Below are 19889 nucleotides of genomic sequence, written 5' to 3'. Positions count from 1 at the left end.
GTTATTTATTATATATGTATTTACATGTTTGAATCACTGAGAGTATAGTAACTTATACTTTGTACACGTTTGCAGTTTGACTTGTGTTTGCCACAATATATTTTCTTAAAGTAAAAAGAAAAAATAATAATACACATACATTCCTAGTTTTATTTTTTTATTTTTTTGGAACATCGTTATCAATTTCTTGTCCCATGACTTTTCAGTCTACACTTTTATTGAACCCTTTGACGCAGGACAAAAATCTTACAAGTCAGGACTCAGGATCATAACGTATCGAAACAAGTATATATTTTAAATTATTTGCTTATTCTCTATTTACCACAACCAATTAACCTATATAGGTTAACTCTTTGCACTTAACACCGTACGAATATAAGTCAAGTACGGTCAAGTCTGGTTTTGACATTATTAAATTGCGTCATCATTTAACTTCAAGAATGACAGTGACACAGTGAGCTGTGGGCATAGATATATTATCCGTATAATATATCTATGGCTGTGGGAAAAAGAGAGTTGTGTCATCGTCGACAGCGTCAGTGAATTAGACAGGTCTTCCCGATTGGAACACGTCACATCGTATTAAAAAACAATCGATTTGTGCCGTGTAAATGTGACTAACAAATTTTAATTTAAAATCTAGTCGTGGATTTGTTTGGTTTTAGTGTGCAACCGATAAGCGAGAGGTAAGTTTGTTTAATGTAATTACACTATGTGTCAATAATAGTAATAATTTAGGCACCTATTATATTATTCCACACATAGAAAACATTCGGAAGCGTATTCTAGGTCTCATGAATTGATAATAGTTTGCTTTTCCGTCTGTGAGAAAGTTGCGAATACACTTAAGGATAAAATGTTGAATATAGCAATTTTAAAATTTCTTTGAATGTGATTGCTCGGATTCCCCTAGTTGTGTTATTTATGATTAATGATATTCTATTAATTTATTGTTATACTGATTTATGCAGCATGATTGAAATTAAAAAAAAAAGAAACAATCCAAAAAAATAACTGTCTCAATATGTTATTAAAACCAATACAACATTTGATTTCATACATTATAACATAGTATAATGTTATAATTATTCTTTTATTTTTAAATTTAGTGTTATAAACTCAATTGAGAATAAGATGTATTCAACATATAAAATCTACATATTTTCTTATTGTTGTCCTATTGTTTACATAATTTACACAATTTTGATATTTGGTTCAATTTGCATTCATTTTAAAATAACAACTTTTAGATGGTAATTCAGTTTACTTGAACATACATAACTGTAAATAGTGTGATTTGGTGTTTAAGATTCCTATACTTATTTACATACACTTTGATTATATTTGGTGCTCTGATTATTGTAATTTGTCATAGGATTACTGCCTTACTAAAAAGATAAAGATACCATATCACAGGTAATTTAGTATTAATTATATTGAGGTAAATTTAAAGATTTTATCTACTGGATTACTTTCTTATAAATGATAATAATTAATCAATCATTACTTTTTAAATACTTACATACGTCCATATTTCCATTGACATGAAAGTATTTAACTAAAAATAAGACAGGCATAGAAATCATGCAATTGAATCTTGGGGTTCTACATGGTTTGAATCCCTATAGGCAAATATCTAGTAGTGTATACAATATTTCATGGACTTAGCCATGAAACCAAGAATATTATGTACTAGAATACTTATTATTATAAGAAAATCAATAAAATGTGTGCAATTGGTGCACACTTGAGATAATTGCAACATAATAATTGATTTTGTGTCATACCTGCAATGATCAGATGTATAATGATCGGAAAAGCACGGGGATATTATTTATTAAATGTATAAGCTTCCCTTTGTCTATGATTGATGATATCATAAATCAAAAATGTTGATTTATTTTATCTCATTTATATTTATCAACAATACATCAAGTATATTTTACACTCAGCAATTTTCATTTCCTTTATAATATCCCATTATATTGAAACTGTATTTAACTTGATTTAATACCTTTAACCTTTACTTATTATGTAAAAAGTTTACTGACCTCAGAGTAGCTTATTATAGCCAATTTTTGATAACCTTTGTATCAGATTGTCTGTTTTACGACTATTTTTTTTTGTGAACATTATTTTGAATTTTCATACACTAACTGTACAGCACTGCATATTTATTTCAGGGCACCATGAAGGCGGTGTTTTGTTTAGTGGGGATGGTATTCCTTGTGATACTACATGGATCTTATGCCCCACCTGTCAGTCCAGAGAAAAAAGAGGAGGATAGTGAGATAAAGGAGGATCTGGTAAGTTATTTGTTATCAGGCCCTATGTAAAGGGCATGTAATTTCTGACAGAGAGAGCTTATTGCGATGAAATAAAAAATATCTTGATATAACTGAAGGCTTTGCTATCATGTAGCATGTTGGTTGTCTACATAGTGCCGTTTAAATTTACCAATATGCAGTTATAGATTAGTAAAGATTATTCACTCCTAACAAGACAATGTAACCAGTTTTGACAACTGAAATTGTCACTGTCATCCATTTTCGTATATGAAAAATATTAAAAAAATGTAGTTTTTAGATCATTTACGAATGAAACGATATTTCTCCGCCCTTTTTCTTAGATTTCGGGTTTTTACACCAGTTAAGTGCACATGTCGTCATTATTCTGCGTAAATTACACCATGACAGCCATTAAATTGCTGACACATTGTCAGCCGTTTCAGCCATTTAATGGCTTCCTTCAATTACAAGGCGGTGAGATATCTATAGTTACCTATGTATGCAGTCTATAAATCGTAAAATAACACCAAAAGTTTTGTTGTATATGAATCATAAAAAATATATTTCTATTATAATAATGTGTTTATAATTATTTTAACAGTCGACACTGCTTTGCGTAGGTATTCGCCATAATGATTAGCGCTGCAGCAATTTCTTAATTACATAATTTCAATGAATCTGGTCATGTAACTATGAAAACATCACTATATTGGAAGTCTTCTGAATGAACGAACATGTTTAAATAGTATGGAATCCCTTATAAAATATTCCAAACATCGGCGTAAATTAATGCTGCATATGCCTACTTAACATGATAGTCGTCTTTCTCCGCCATATTTTTTTTTGTATAGTATAGTCGGCCACAAGTGCGCCGCTACCCCTGAGGACTAAGCTGGAACGCTTCGGAGAAGTATGTCTCCCTTACCACACCCTTCAAACCCTTAGACTCTTAGACCCTTAGACCCTTAGACTCTTTTTTAAAAAAATAAATAATAAAGTAACTTATTTTTGTAAGAACCACTAATATGAACCAGTAAATCGTGGAAAACGGTGCTGGTAGCAAAGTTAAATAAAATGTTAGATGTAATCATATTTCTGTAATTTTGTATTTTGTTACTGTTTGTTTCTCTAATAAATTAAAAAAAAAAAAAGAACCAGAACACAGCAGCGCTCAACATTGCTGTTATGAGGCAGAAATAGGTGTGGCGGTGGTGCCGCCGGAGACGCTCTATTTTCAGCTTTCTTCCAGCTTAAACACAGAGATGCAGTGTGAAATATTTCCGTCAGTTTATTATTCATCAGTCTAAAGGTTTTGAGAAACAAAGAGTTGTTTACGAATTCCCAACGTTTCGAGTTTTGTTGGCATTCAACAATTCAACAAGGTTTCACATTTCATACGTTCTTACAATGCAACCTTCCACCACGGTAGCTTTGTAAACAAACTTGTTCCACTTTCAACAGCGTTGCATTATATATTCATAATTTAATAGGTTCGGACTCAATGTGGATAAAACTACGTCTTAATCGTGCCATAAGGCTCGTATACACGCCAAGTGATAATTGACCTCAATTTATTTGTATGTAAATATTAGAAATTATTCGTTGTGGCTTAAAACACTTGCGTATGTTGTGTCAGCGTCATAAGCATTGGCGTTTAAGCGAAACTACTGGAACAAATAAGCGAGAGATTATGTAACCCGGAATGACGATGTTGTATCGACTTTAGCTGAGGCTTAACAAGAACCAAACTATGATACGTATACTTAATACGTGTACTCAATGATGTCTCCCCATGTCATAATACCGTTATAATGGAAATCGGCCAGAGACTTCTACATGCGCTGGCGCGCTGAAGTTTAGTCTGAGCGATAGAAGTAACAATATTAGAATAATAGGCTTGTACTATGTGACTTACTTCAAATAATACTTACAAAAAGGTTGCCTTGGGTACCTACATCTATGGACAAAGTTCGCATGCCACATATATTATGTACACTACTTTAGTTCTTAACTAATAGCTGTGGCGACAGTACTAGTATTGACGGATCAAATTAACAACTTATTTACATGGGTATATTATGTAAATATTTAGAGGTTTCAAATCATTTATAGTAGCGTATGTATTACTGCTGATAAAGGCCCTGCGTACTTTCGTGAGTCATTTAAGAAATAACGCAGCGCATGCAAGATATTGCGAAAATAGCTGGGAGCGATAACGTAGGAGCAACAATTTTGTAATATTGTTATGTTTATAATATACTCGTACATAAAAGTTCCCCTTAAGGGGAACTCCTAGAGATTTCCAGACGAGTCGTAGATTGCATGTTATCGCTTGCATCGACGGTTACTCTGCACATAGTTTTGTTCGAAGTTTCCTGAATTTTCAACTACGTTTCACAAGGAATTCCGCTTCAGACGGAACTGACGAAGGATGACGAATATTATTAATTTGACACATAAATTCTACTTGCCTTGCCTTAAATTTCTTTTGAATTTTTTATTGGACTGTTGTTTCATCGGATTAAAATCTCAACGTTGTCTACGTGATTTCTTAACTTATATCGTTTTCTTACTGAGCGCATTTTCAATTACTTCCGACACGTCGCGTTTGCAGATTGGATGATGGATGACTATACGGTCTTGGTTTTGACGTTAGAATATTTGCTTAAGCGAATAGATTTAAAAGGCCAGGTTCCAGCTAGAATTATTTCCGTCTGAACAAACAGCTGCAGCTGCAAACATTGCTGTGCGTCATTAACTCTGTTGTGAACACTAGGTATATGGTAATGATGTCTTGAAAGCAATATCTGTGAATAAAGTGTTTACATTATACTTCAGTAAACACTCAAACGTAGTTGTGACGTCATGTAATTCATGACGTGATGGTTCTAACGACGTAATTTGATAAAAGCCATATTCTCCAGATTACATGTAAACTACTAAGTATCGGTTTTAAAGCAATTGGGTTGTCTAAACCCATTTCTCGAAACTCAAAATTGTTGAACGTTATATGTGAGCCTATTTCTGCAGCTTTATGAAAAATTTGTATCATCTTAACGTTACAGGAGGATTTCATTGAATATCAAAGATACTTGCAAGAGGTGGTTCAGGCTTTGGAGAGCGACCCTGAGTTCAGGGAGCGCTTGGAGAAAGCTGACGAAGAAGATGTTCGTGTAAGTAATATATTTATGTGGAATTTAGATAAAGTAGGTATGTAAGTATGAATGTTGATAGGTAAACCTGATTTATATATGATTGGTGACAGCGATGTAAGTCTGGCGTGTTTTCTGGTGGTAACAGACGCTATAGTAATGACTAATGAGCAAAGCTCAGATTTCTGTGGATGCCTTGCACATGGCATCGATTTTGCGAGGATTCCTACTCTATTGGTCACTGGTTGGTTAAAATAACGGCAGCAGATAGTAGTGATGACATCCGCCTTGTCAGTTCGATTCCCGTTCACTTATTTAAATGATTAAGGGATAGGACTCTAGAGTATTTACTTGCCTTTGTGTTATTTATTGAGTAGAATTTTGTATATCAATATCGTTTCATATTTTTCTTTGTATTGCCTCTCGTATTATCAGTATACAAGTTGCGATATTTTTTAAAGTGACTTGTAAGTACACTGGGACGAATCAATTAAATATCGGCTGTGGTGTCACTTATCGCAGCCCACCTGCGCTTAAATTATCGCGGTTGTGATGTTTTTTAATCTCATAAAACCTTGGTACGACATTAAGTACCTATTAAATACCAGTGCAAAGGATCGGCATACGAATAGCATCAGGTGGATATAAAGATAAGTGTAAATTGACTTCTACTCAGGAAGCAAAGGTACAATTAATCTTTATGCTCGAAATCCACGTCTTCGTTCGAAGTTTCGGTCTTTTCCTATTTCAGATGAATGAATATATTGCTAATTTTACAGTTAAATGTTTAAAAATCCGTTCCTCCGACAGTTATGTTAAATGTTCTGTATAACGTATTCGAAGTACAGAATCGCTATTATAACCACAATATTGGTTTTATCACCTTTATATAATTATTGTAAATATAATAGTACAGGATCCCTAGTATAGTTTTCATCATTTATTAATAACAAGCTGATTTTTCGTGAGTAGCTTCGTTTCGACAAGACGCCCAACATTTTTCCTTACAGCAATGTTGGTAAATGGTAGCTTGATGGGGCAGCAAGGATAAAATATGTTGACCGGACGAATTCTAAAAATTTATTACTAACCAAATTTTTCTTTGTTAATTATCAAGATAATTATTTAAATAACGTGAAAAAATATTTGTCCTACAAAATATAAGGTTTTTATTAAGGCGTCCCCCCTCTCCAACATGTATCATAAACAAGGCCATGAAAAATAATTACTAACCAGCTGATTTTTTTTTTATTGGCTGTCTACCATTTACATAGTCTACCATGCACATTGTCCTACAAATTACATGGTATGTCATCTCGGACCTACACTTAAAAGTTGTAGTACTAATACTTAATGTAAAAATAATTAGTATCAAGCTGAGTGTTCCAGAATAGCTTCGTTTCAATGAGACGCCCAACAAATTCTCGTACGAAAGTTCTCGATTGTGGTTTATAACTAAAATAATAGGGATGAAATATGTTGATTTGACGAATCAAAAAAAAATATTACTAACCGAATTTTTTTTTATTAATTATCGAGACAATTATCTAAATAACGTGAAAAAATATTTGTCCTACAAAATATAAGGTTTTTTTTAAGGCGTCCCCCCTCTCCAACATGTATCATAAACAAGGTCATGAAAAATAATTACTAACCAGCTGATTTTTTTTTATTAGCTGTCTAACATTTACACAGCTTACTACCCACATTGTCCTACAAATTGCGAAGTACGTTATTCCAGTCCGCCAGTTTTATAGTTTATTTATATTATATTATAGTTAAATTACAAATCTTGTAGGATTAATAAAAGTTACCCTTTTTTTTGTAGGACATTGTTTTATTTAGATAAAAATTATATTCAATTATATATCACGTGATACCTTTGTCCTACAGTTACTAATAAAAAAAAAAATCCTGCGGAATTAACATCTTTTCAGCGTAGGTCCGAGATGACATACCATGCAATTTGTAGGACAATGTGCATGGTAGACTATGTAAATGGTAGACAGCCAATAAAAAAAAAATCAGCTGGTTAGTAATTATTTTTCATGACCTTGTTTATGATACATGTTGGAGAGGGGGGACGCCTTAATAAAAACCTTATATTTTGTAGGACAAATATTTTTTCACGTTATTTTAATAATTATCTTGATAATTAACAAAGAAAAATTTGGTTAGTAATAAATTTTTAGAATTCGTCCGGTCAACATATTTTATCCTTGCTGCCCCATCAAGCTACCATTTACCAACATTGCTGTAAGGAAAAATGTTGGGCGTCTTGTCGAAACGAAGCTACTCACGAAAAATCAGCTTGTTAGTAATAAATGATGAAAACTATACTAGGGATCCTGTACCATAAGAATTGGCCTAAGAATTCAAATAAATGTTAATAACCAGATTAATTTATTGCATGGATCTGAGCTCTCGGTACCCTTTCATTGTCACAATGATATTTAAAATATCAAAAAACGATATGGTCATACATCGAACCAGTTATTAAATGTAAAAGTCAAGCGCCTCGAGTACTTCAAACTAGTTTATAAGAAATAATCCTCTGTCTGTCTCCACTGATTAACCTTGGTACTGACTGAGCCAGTTTCGACCGATAATAATATATTTTATTTTTCAAAATACAATTTTACAGTGACATCTGTAATCAAACTTAGATAGGACTAAACTCTTACCCAAGATCGGCCACAGACGCGTTGCTACCAATGAGGAGAATTTAGAACGTTTTGTATACTTAATATAAAATCTATTATAACTCTTATTTTATTTGTGGTTGATGTCTATGGACTCCAGTAGGCACTTACAAGCGGCCTGCTTGTTGGCTAATACAATATTATTAAAAAAGGTCTTTAAAATAATTGACAAATACCTACTTTTTTATAATATAGGAGTAGCAGACGAGCATGCAGTCCATCGGAGTGTAAGTGGCCACTACCGCCGAAGAACATCTGTAATCAACCCCAGATAGACTAAGATATTCCTAGCTAAGGTCGGCCACAGATTCGCCGCTACCCCTGAGGATAAGCTGGAACGCCTCGGAAAAGTATGTCTCACGTACCACACCCCTCAAACAGAAAACAGCAGTGCTTATCACTACTGTTGTTAGGCAGATATAGGTGTGGTGGTGGTGCCGCCGGACTCGCACTTCAAAGGGTTCCACCTACCTACCACCCACTATTAATATTGTTTTATTTAGTCGTTTCTGAAGTGTATCTGTCAAAGCTTATTTCGTATAAAATATGTATATAGATGTTTGATTTCACGCTTTTTTATTTTATATGCCATAACATAATTGTTTTCCAGTCAGGGAAGATTGCTGAACAATTAGACTTCGTCAACCACAATGTCAGGACTAAATTGGACGAGATCAAGAGGCGTGAAATGGAGAGACTGCGTCATTTGGCCAAAAAGGTAATTCTTGTTTATATAATTGTGTTTGTACAGTTCGTCTTGTATTTATTTATACTTTCAGTTCTCGCAATGAACATTGCAATAAATATTGTATTATAATTTAATAAGTGTAAAATTTTCGTTCTTTTTCTATGTAATATGAAATTTGTAAATATAAACTTATTAGATATTATATTATTAGAATTTAAAGCACTTAAAATATACTTCATAAAGCATTTAAATTTTGATAGATCGTTTAGTTCTAACTTATATTTCATCATTGTTCAATATTAACATGATCTAACTCTAAATTAATTCACACAATGGATTACGTCAGAAATGGATTGTCCGATGGAAAATAAATAACAAACATCACGCACATATATTGTGAAAATACACAGTATCCTGTTTATTATCTTTTATTTATTCTAAATAATTTATATCAGTCATTGGCCACAACCTTCTTATTGCCATACCTTGCTGCCAGATTCTGTAGACCAACTATCAGATATACCAGATAAACATAACATAAAATAACATAAAATATTGTGGATCTATGTTTTCTATTTGGATATAAAAATATAATAAAATGCCATTTAAAAATTAACATCAACGTCAGGTCACTGCCACATAGGTAAAATAACATCAGAATCAGACAAACCGTTTAGGATAAAAAGAATGAATTATTTTGTATATAAAGATCATGTGTCCCTGTAATTTGAAGGAATGGGAGACTATTCCACAGTGTTCCTAAGTGTTGTTTGTTGTAAGTTCTGGTTAGTGAACAGCTAGACTTCTAGAAGCATATTGTCAATGTAGACTGTTTCCAAGAAAGTGTAAGTTCTGACAAGTAACAAGTACTCGTAAGTTCTGACGATGACTTATCTAAATTAAAGTTTAAGCTTTTAGAAACTATTTAAACCTATTAAGTTTGTTATAAATTTTCTGTGTCGGACATTCATTAAATGTGTAGGTGTCACACACATGTTAGCCTTATAGACAACCAACTAATAAACGTCGGGTCATCCCTCAAAACGAAATAAGTGATATGACTTTTCCCTCACCCGAGGAAAAAACTGTTTTGGCCGCCTCCCTTCTCCTCTTTGCCTTCTCCTTCGCCTCACATATAAACGCGTACGTGCAGATTTAGCCATATTTTTGTAGAGAAACATGTTTTGATAGATTTTACACTTTTCTGGCTCAAAAAATACGTGATGATTAATGAGACCGCTCCCTCCCCCACGTGAGATTTATTTATTTGGACGATGGATATAGTATTATCATATTACTTCTGGACCCGATGTCTATTTGTTGTTGTCTCAATGCTCTTATAACATTAGGCTTCTCGTTATGACTGACTTCAAATAGGTTAGAAGCCTATTTGCAGTTGGTACAGATGATTGGACGGCAGTGATTATACTATCGGGACAAATGCTCGATGTTGCTTAACTTGAATCATTTTTAAATCCTGTCATTGAGTTATGAGCGCTTTTATTGAAAGATATACGCTACAATATATTTTATCACCCATTGCTACCAGGATCTTATAAAACATGGTAGTCTCTTCCCGTGATGCTTTTAGACGATGGCAAAGATGGCATCGCGATATGGAAATGCTCGATTTATTATTGATTGTATTTTTTTTCGTAAATATTGAGTAATTACACATAATTTAATATAGACACACGGTAGTGTGTCGGCCAAGTTCTTAAAAAGGGCTGACGACACAAGACCGTGTATTTAATAAGTTTTTAGACACTTAGAACACAATCATATGACATATCACAGGAAGAGAGTACTCAGTAATATTGCAATACCATGACTGTTACACAATGTAATTTCATTTTTTACAATGCTGCTCCAAAAGGGAATGGAGACAAAGAAAAAGACAAAGAGTAAAGCTAAAAAAATATTTTTAGGCGCCTTTTTCGAGGGTTATCGTTTACTGGCCGTTGACCTTCTACATTATATTGCGAAGGTGATAATATATTATTTCACTGTACCAGTATCGATGTATTACTTTCAAAAGTGTGTGTGCAGTTTTATTCTGGTCCGAAACCAAAATTATTAAGAACCATTTCAAGTAATTCATAGTTCGTACACCCCAATTGGCCCACGATTGTACTTGTAAGGTAAAAATTGCACACACAAGGCACTCTTAAAATTTTCCTTGCTATACTATTTTCTTCACGCGGCTCTATCTGCGTTTCAAATGGGTCGAAGCGGGGACGGACTTCTATAAAAATAAAATCCTATATGAATTTCGACCTCTTAAAAAAACAATTTAATGTAAAATATTGAATAGTACGTTCATTCTAACTTTTAGAACGACACGTTCATTTATTAATTTTATTGTTATAAACTCAATAGAGTAAATTAAAATGAAAAACTAGTCTATGCTTTTATTTAAGGTCCTAAAGTTACCTATGAATTATATTAAATATTGTTATTTTCATAGAAATATATGAAATTACATGACACGTTACATTTAATTACTCATAAATATATAAAATATATTCATTTCATCATTGCGTAATTTTACAAGAACATGTTCTAAAATGTACTTCACCCTTAATATGTTTAAAAATTTTTATAGTGCCCATTTTTCTGAATATAAAGTCTACATCTATATATACACCTGTATATGTAGATAGTACGTATGTATAGTGTTGTATATAGCAGAGCCTTCAAATGTACCTATTTATTGGTAGCATTCATCGGAAACTATGTTTTGATTGGAAATGAAATAACTTTTATCTATGTCATGTTAATGTCAAACCAATTGAAGAAACAAATGATTTATTTTAAAACCATTTTGGATTGACTGTGATGTGAGCTCCAGTAAAATAACATTTTTATTTTTGTCTATGTATTTCATAGAGTTCAACGGAAAATATCTGAATTCGCTAAAACGAACCGCCCCGGCATATTGCATATTTAAAATTTTGTCGTCTCCTAAAATTTGCCGCTGACTAGATCCTAAGACGAGCCACATTGGCCCGCGGGCCGGCGTTTGCTCATGTACTATAGAATAACTGGAAGCTAATCAGTATTCATATCCGTCTATTTTATACGGCTAGCTCTAGGGTAGTAGACGGTTAATGATGATTACTTGTTCACTTTATCATCTAATTATATTCGTCGCTCACATTATCTTATCGTACTTTCATTTCTTTAATGATCGGTTTATGTCAGTAAATCAGTACACAAGTTATAGGTAATTTGATAGCATTGATTTCTTATCTCCAGTTATGGTTGTCTACATACAAAAAAAATAGGGGATAAGTCGCTTCTTTTGTTGGAATCACAGATTGGATTTTAGAATTGAAACAAAGATGCAGGCTGTTATCATTGTCATTTATTGCCGTTATGCATTTTTTGTGAAGAACTATTTATACTTATTTGTATTTATCATAAAATGTTATTAAAAATTGTAAAATTATTTTCTAATTATGTGACTACGTAACAAGTACGTAACGATGAATGCTTCTAATAAATATGGAAAGAAATGTAAGATGCGAATGATAAATCAGTTTCTCTATATTTGCTTTTTGAACGTACATATTTAAAAAGCTTATAATTTAAATATTGTTCAATATGTACTGCAGAACATAAACGTACGCAATTGTTGAGCTGACTGCGATTTCTTCTTCTTCTATCTTTCATTGTGTCAAAGATATATTTAGAATGTACTGCATGATTGTTGCACGAAGTCAAATGTAAAGAACTGTTTACATATACATAATGAAAGAATTGAATATAATATTTTCAGCAATTCGAGTTCAATAACGAGTTAGACGATAATTCCGCAAATACTGGACCTACCGACCACCACTTGGACCATTCTAACCCTCACACCTTCGAGATTGAGGATTTGAAGAAGTTAATCAAACAAACGACCGCCGACTTGGAGGCCGCGGACAAGCGGAGAAAGGAAGAATTTAAGGTAAGTAGCCTTTACCCGAAATATTGTTATAATATGTTGGACAGTCCGCGTAAAACAGCTAGTCCAATCTGAATATAGAAATGAACCGCGTCGCCATAGCAAATTGTAAGACTACACCTGCTCGCAACAACTTTAGAGCGGACTAACAGTTTGGCGCGGACTATACGTCACTAACAGTACACAACCTGAGTAGGAACATATCCTTTGATCGTGAGTCGATACATTTATCACACTTATTACTTTAGCTTTGTAAGTAGCGGCGCATCTGTGGCCGCCCTCAGTTAAGAATCTAAACGTATCTAGGTTTGATTACAGGGCGGCAGTAGCCACTTACCATCAGGTGGATTCCATGCACGTCTGCTAGTCCTATATTATAAAAAAGACGGATTGAAGAAAATATCTTCTAAAATCTAATCAAATGTATAAAATTGGTGATTCTATCTGTAATAATAATTGTTAAATATTTCCAGGAGTATGAAATGAAGAAAGAGTTTGAGAAACACCAAAAGCTAGAAGCCATGGATGAGGCCCACAAGGCGGAATATGAAGCGCAACTGAAAAAAGAAGAGGAGGCTTTGAAACACCATAAACCGGTATGCGACATTTCACTTAACTAATCTAAGACCCACAGGCGTTTATGGTAGTATTAACTTGGAAGTTTGAATCGCAGTAAAAGCACTTAAAATTCACTAGTATGTAAATATTCAAATCGTCCTACTGCTAGCCCTCAAATAATCTCAGTCATACTCTGTTGGTCCGAAGCAGTGTACGTCCTCCATTGCCTCGTGATCGATTACCGCTTATGAGATGAGTACACAGATATACATATTAGGTACATAGATCTCCTTTAAAAAGGTTTTTGGTTTAGTTAAGGCGCTTAGCTACACGTATTCGTCACTGCTCTAGATGGGCATCATAATAAAAAGTTGTTTGCCTGTATGTATTTGATACTCTAAGTTCCACTTACAAAATTTACTTTAAAATTGCCTAGGCTCCATTCTCGACTGGCATTGCATACCAATATACATTTACAAATTCTACATGGTATTAAGTACATACAAATTTTTATGTGTATATATTTTTATGTTTGTTTGTGTGTATGTGTGTGTGTCTTTAAAGCCAATACTCTGGTTTATGTGACATCAGTGCCCTACAGTACGGGAGATAGTTTTAGATATTTTTAGTTGATGGGTAACATTATTTAACAAAGCTACTGCTTCAGCGTGCATGCATTACATGTCCTTTTTCAGATATCTGAAGAACTCAGTACCTACAATTATGAACTCAAAAGGATACTTGCTAATTTAATACACTTATTAAATAATTTCATTAATATTGAATTTTTATGTCATTCGTGTGGAAGTCCTAAAATCGCCTAAACTAACAAATTGATCACACAGATTCACCATCCCGGCTCTAAGCAACAACTCGAAGAGGTCTGGGAGAAACAGGACCATATGGACCAACAATTTGACCCCAAAGCGTTCTTTATGATGCATGGTAAGATTTAGAAAGGACTAATTAACTTTTCTTTATTATCTGTGGCAGCTGCACCACCCGGCAACAAGAAAACAGCTGTTAGAAATATGGAAAAGTGCGGATAAAATGGACCCGAACGACTTCGATCCGAAGGCGTTTTTCATGTTGCACGGTAAGGTCCATGGATAGAGACTAGTGGAAAATAAAGGCAGTGTCATTCTTAACAAAATAATTTTGTAAGGCCCGTTGTAAGTCTGATGTACAGGGAGAATTATAATTATAACATATGGTGCTATTTCGCCAGTTCTTTTTTTAGAACTTGGCTGACACGCTATCGGGTGTCTAGTTAAGCAGTAAAGTTTGTTGTCTGCATAATTAATACTAAAGATTAAATATGCATACAAAATTTTGTTAAATTTTAGTTTCAAAATTAAAATAGAAGATATGTCATGCCCACCTTTCTTATTATTTGAGGATGGGGACATGAAATGGGAAACAGTTTATTTTGTGATGCAATTTATGGATTTTGTTTATATAAATATTATCAAATCAAAATCATATCAAAGAAAAAAATACAGAGCCTCTAAAGGGAAAGCACTGTCTTTACTTTTTAACAGCCTTTGTCCGTGGCGTGCACTTTGAAGTAGACGTTGAAATTGTTGTTTGTATTGTGTGTGATTTAAGCCTGTAATGGAGAGGACGGTTACCAATTTTTACGTTAGATTCTGTAATTTATAAACTTTCAATCGTTTAAATATCAAATGTGGATTTTAAAGATTACGTAGATGTAGTATGGCATCCATTTTGTTTTGCAATGTTAATTTATCGAGCTAAATTTCAATACTCCTATAAAACAATTCGAATGAATTTTTTTTTTTAAATTACATGTTAAAAGTAAATGTTATATAGGACAAATTTTTAAGTCTCCGCAAAATAGAAAATCGATTATTATCTTTTTTAAATTTTGACACCTTGTTGAAATATAATATTTGTAGTAAAAGCGTAATACAACTATTTCGTGTAATTTCAATATGACAGTTTTACGAGTGCGTGTGGCCGGCGGGTTAGTGGTAGGTTACTTCCCAATAGGTGGAATTTTAAAGAATATGTTTAACAATAAGTATTTAAAAAAAAATTAGAAATCATTTATCAACATAAAAAAACTTTTTTTTTTTTAAATAACGTAAATACTGGTTTTGAGGATCGTTACTTTATTAAATTAACGTATACACTAAAAAAAATTTACTTGGAGATATTGAAAAGTCGTTCCTAAAGCTGACAAAAAATATTTTTTTTTCGAGACTATAGCATAGACGCCATCTATGCTGAGCCGTCCCTCCTATTGCACTTACATTAATAACGGCATGCTAAATGTTGAGTTGCTAAGAACGCATGCTTTGTAAATTAGTGTAATAAGCTCATTCAATGTCATTATTGTGGATAGATTGAGATTTGTATGTTGTTCGTTATTGCCCGTTGTTAATATCAGAATTATTCAACTTTTGACAGTGAGACTAAAACCGTCCCTTACAAGTGTAACTATAAAGTATTGGTATTATTTCATTTACTCACCTTTATCTATTCGACCACCATTATGTATATAGAAATGTACGCATACATACATTGATAGTATCATAGTTATATGTTTGTTTGTTTCTGTGTAATTCTTCGTTGTTCTTTTTTAATGCGTGTTTCGGCCGTTATTAATATTCAATCCATCAATTTTTTCCCTTCCAAAGATGAAAAAAGGACACTGTCTAGTATGAAAAGAATTCAAATGACGATCTTTGGTAATCAAAACATTGGATAGATTGATTACTTATCACGGGCGTATTACTACATTTGCAACATAGAAATAAAGATAACGCCCGTTATTAATAATCAACCTATCCAACGTTTTTCTTACCAAAGATCGACATTTGACAATTTCTTCACAGACATTGTCAAATTTCGATTTGTGGTAGGTAAACATTGGATAGATTGATTATTAATAACGACCGTAAAACAATTAACTTCAACAATGGACCGACGGTAGATGTTGACGGTAACGGCGTATGGGACGCGGACGAAGTGAAGGCCTTGTTCATCAAGGAGTTGGACAAACTGTACGGTCCGGGGGGTCCGAACAAGGACCTTCACGAGCGAGCCGAGGAGATGGAGCGTATGAGGGAGCACGTGTTCCAGGAGAACGACAGGAACAGGGACGGCCTGATTGATTTCCGCGAGTTCATGATGGAAACGCAACGTGCTGATTTCAACCAGGATGAGGGTAAGCTAAGCTAAGCTGGTTTCATCGCTTGTGTTGCATGATATGTGTTGCAAGCGTGCTAGATTAGTCTTAAATGGAATTCCATTTAAGTAATTAAATTGGTAATGCTAGATATGATTATGTATTTATAATTATGTTATACAGTTATTATATGTTATATATAATTTTTCTTTTACCAACTTGGTTATGTTAGATGGATAGGTTAGGATTGTTTGCTCTATAGAAATCAGACAAATACATTTTAAACATTTTGGAAAAATGGTGGTTTATGTTGGGGAAAGTTGAGAACTTTTGTGAAGTAAGAATCTAATTATATTTGATTGAATTCTGCTTATGATCGTACCAAATCCACAATCGTAGTAGACAACGCTATTTAGGTAACTTGGTAAATTATGTAATCATAAATTCCATCATAAAATTAAGATATACTGCTTATATCTTTTACGTAATGAATTTAACGAATTGATTGTAATGTTTTGATAATATCATTTTATTATTGATTTTTTCGATCTGTGTTATGACAATTGCATTAAATATTATTTGTCTCACCTCTTTGAATATGTCACCTCTATGAATAACGTACTTTCTGTGTTTTGGACGACAATAAATATTATTTTAATAATATTTTCTAGGCTGGAAGTCTATTGACGAAAACCAGATATATACCCAGAATGAATACCAGGAATATGAACGCAAAAAGATGGAAGAACTGAGATATTTGCAGTCTCTTGGATTGGTAAGATCTTTTTTGTAACTTAATAATAACCGCGCATAACCGTCTAAAGGACTGTAACCAAACAATTACAACATGAATACTACTGGACTCGATCACAGGTTCCTAATTCAGCATTGACACTGCTGTAGTAGTTGAAGTCGGTAGAACCCTTTGTGGTTAGACTCCATCGGTACCATCGCCACACCTGTTCTACCTCATAACAGCAGCGTTAGACGTTGATGTGTCTGGTTTGAAGGGTGTGGTAAGGGAAACATATTTTCCGAGGCTTTCCCGTTTAGTCCTCAGGAGTAGCGGCGGATCTGTGGCCGAGTTCAGGTAGGAATATCTAATTCTATCTGGGGTTGATGACAGATGTCCATGGGTGGCAAAAGCCACTTACGTGCCACGCACGCTTTCTAATTACGCACTTATTTTTCCGAGAATTCAGATTAATAAATGATTATGTAAAATACTAATGAGAACCTAATATTTACACCCTTGGATTGAACAATGATTTTGGTCAATCATAATATTTATATCGAATGTTAGGAGTATAGCAAACATGTTTATAATATGTTTTTAATGTAAATAAGATAAATACTATTTATTTTTCATTCCACGACTGGATGAGTCATTGTTAGTTGCATTATATTGTTATTGGCCTAGTTATGACGAAGATAAAGGCCAACTGCACTTTGCATGTTTGTTATGAATGAGTCTACTACAAAAATATAACATTAATCCGTCACATTTATAATTTCAGGTGGACTCTCACGGTAGACCGGTGCCTGGCGCGGAACACCAGATTCACAAGGCGTTGCAACAGTTTGCAGCCCAGTATCATCCTATGGAGCATCCGCCGCAGCATCCGTCCGGTCAGCCCATGGGCTACCCTCAACAACAACCACCGCAGTATCAACAACAACCACCACAGTATCAACAGCAACCGCCTCAGTATCAACAGCAACCGCCCCAATACCAGCAGCAACCGCCACAGTATCAGCAGATACCGCAAGGTCAGGTCCCGCAGGGACAATACCAGCAAGTACCTCAAGGACAACCACAAGGCCAGTATCAAGGACAAATGCCTCAGGGGCATCCGGCACAGGGACAATATCAGGGGCAAATTACTCAGGGACAGGTAGTTCAAGGACAGGGACAACAAGGACAAATGCAGGGACAAGGACAGGCTCAAGCTCAGCCAATACAGGGACAGCCTACTCAAGGGCAACCTGGGCAGGCACAGCAACAAGGACAACCAGGACAAGCACAACAGCAAGGACAAGGGCAGCAGGGACAAGCCCAAGGACAACCCACCCAAGGGCAAGCACATCAAGGACAAGCGCCTCAAGGTCAGCAGCCGCCGCAAAACAATGACTTAAACCATGGACAAGCACCAGGCCAAAATCACTTGCCACCAACTTATAACATTTCGCCGGGCGCGGCTCATTAAAACTAAATGAATTACATGTGTGGTGAATTAAATAATATTCGCGTATATATTTATTATAAAACTTTTAAAGTGCTATTTACAAAATGGTGCCAAATTTCCATCAATATTTTTGGGTGTTTATCCAGAAGTGCGTAGTAGTAGGGGGAATTATTTAACAATATTTTAACCTACAGAATATTACGTGCATGGACAATTTATACGTGTTTGTAAAAGTTTAATTCGAGAAGATTTTAATGTAATAATATAATTATTATGTATTAAGAAGTTTATGTGTATTATGCGATTTTATCTGTAAGAATTAGGTACATTTTTAATCTAACGACGTTTTTTGCAAATTTTAAAGTTTGATGTTCCTGCAGTTCTCGTGATTGCCACTTTTTGACTCACGCTTATAGTAATCATACTCATGTTGCGATTGTAGTGTTATGTCAACTATGTAACTGAAATTAATAGAAGTAATTATATAAACTGAACATGCACATTCATATTGTTTGTTTTATTTCAGATAGTTTGTGGTAGATTACCTTTACTATTATTATTATGTGATAATACTGAGACCAAGACGAATACTAAGAACTAAAAACAAAACAGAAACGTTTCTTACTCTTTACATCTCATTTGCTTATTTACGAGTAGATTATTAGATCACCCCAAATAGGATTCGATTCCTCCCTGAAATTACCCTCCGATGCAATACTATTGCTACTCCAGAGGACCAAGCACAGACCTATATCTAAATGGTACAAATACAGGTCTGTGGGACCAAGCTAGAACGCCTCTGACAAGTATGTCTCCTTACAATACCCTTCAAATCAGAACACAACAGCGCTTAACAATGCTGTTGACATGTTGTTATTAATCAGAAGAAGGTGTGGTAGTGGGCACTACCGGAGTCAGACAGAGGGTGCTACCATCTTTAATAGTTATTAAAAGTAGATCACACCTATTTCAGCCTCATAACAGCAGTGTTTAACACTGCTGTGTTCTGGTTTGAGGGCATTCCAGCTCCTCAGGGGTAGCGGCGCCTTTATGGCCGACCTTAGGTAGGAATATCTAATCCTACCTGGGGTTGATTACAGATGTCTATAGGCAGCAGTAACCACTTACTATCAGGTGGACTAGGACTAGGACTGGTTTGACGGTTGGTTCATAGCTCATATTGATCGTCATTAGGTTTACATACCTAAT

At 34.3% G+C, this 19889-nt stretch overlaps 1 protein-coding gene and 1 long non-coding RNA gene across 3 annotated transcripts in view; both read left to right on the top strand.

Moving 5' to 3' along the window:
• The window catches only part of LOC140743346 (uncharacterized), a 466218-nt gene that overhangs the window by 39985 nt on the left and 406344 nt on the right, over positions 1-19889 (top strand). The window lies entirely within an intron of this gene.
• On the top strand, positions 517-19186 carry NUCB1 (Nucleobindin 1). Of its 2 annotated transcripts, none has more exons than XM_073074512.1 (10): positions 517-686; positions 2184-2306; positions 5354-5461; positions 8753-8860; positions 12612-12785; positions 13256-13378; positions 14334-14436; positions 16300-16533; positions 17166-17269; positions 18012-19186. In XM_073074512.1, the coding sequence occupies exons 2-10, from the start codon at positions 2190-2192 to the stop codon at positions 18699-18701; spliced, it is 1761 nt and encodes a 586-aa protein (XP_072930613.1). In that variant the 5' UTR covers positions 517-686; positions 2184-2189; the 3' UTR covers positions 18702-19186. The 2 variants fall into 2 exon arrangements, with proteins under 2 accessions (XP_072930613.1, XP_072930614.1); XM_073074513.1 differs by lacking the exon at positions 14334-14436 and adding an exon at positions 14186-14285 and having other exon boundaries at positions 520-686.

This window comes from Epargyreus clarus, unplaced genomic scaffold (genome assembly GCF_041222505.1).
Source record: "Epargyreus clarus isolate Ecla_fem2 unplaced genomic scaffold, WU_Ecla_fem_2.2 ptg000007l, whole genome shotgun sequence".
Lineage (NCBI taxonomy): Eukaryota > Metazoa > Arthropoda > Insecta > Lepidoptera > Hesperiidae > Epargyreus > Epargyreus clarus.
The sequence above is the reverse complement of the archived record's forward strand: the minus strand, read 5'-3'. Positions and strand labels throughout refer to the sequence as shown.

Bases quoted from the DNA above. Each gene is read 5' to 3' on its own strand.
- NUCB1 (XM_073074512.1), top strand. From the start codon at position 2,190: ATGAAGGCGGTGTTTTGTTTAGTGGGGATGGTATTCCTTGTGATACTA. The intron at 2,307-5,353 runs GTAAGTTATTTG...TTAACGTTACAG, and splicing joins GTGAGATAAAGGAGGATCTG to GAGGATTTCATTGAATATCA. The intron at 14,437-16,299 runs GTAAGGTCCATG...GACCGACGGTAG, and splicing joins GGCGTTTTTCATGTTGCACG to ATGTTGACGGTAACGGCGTA.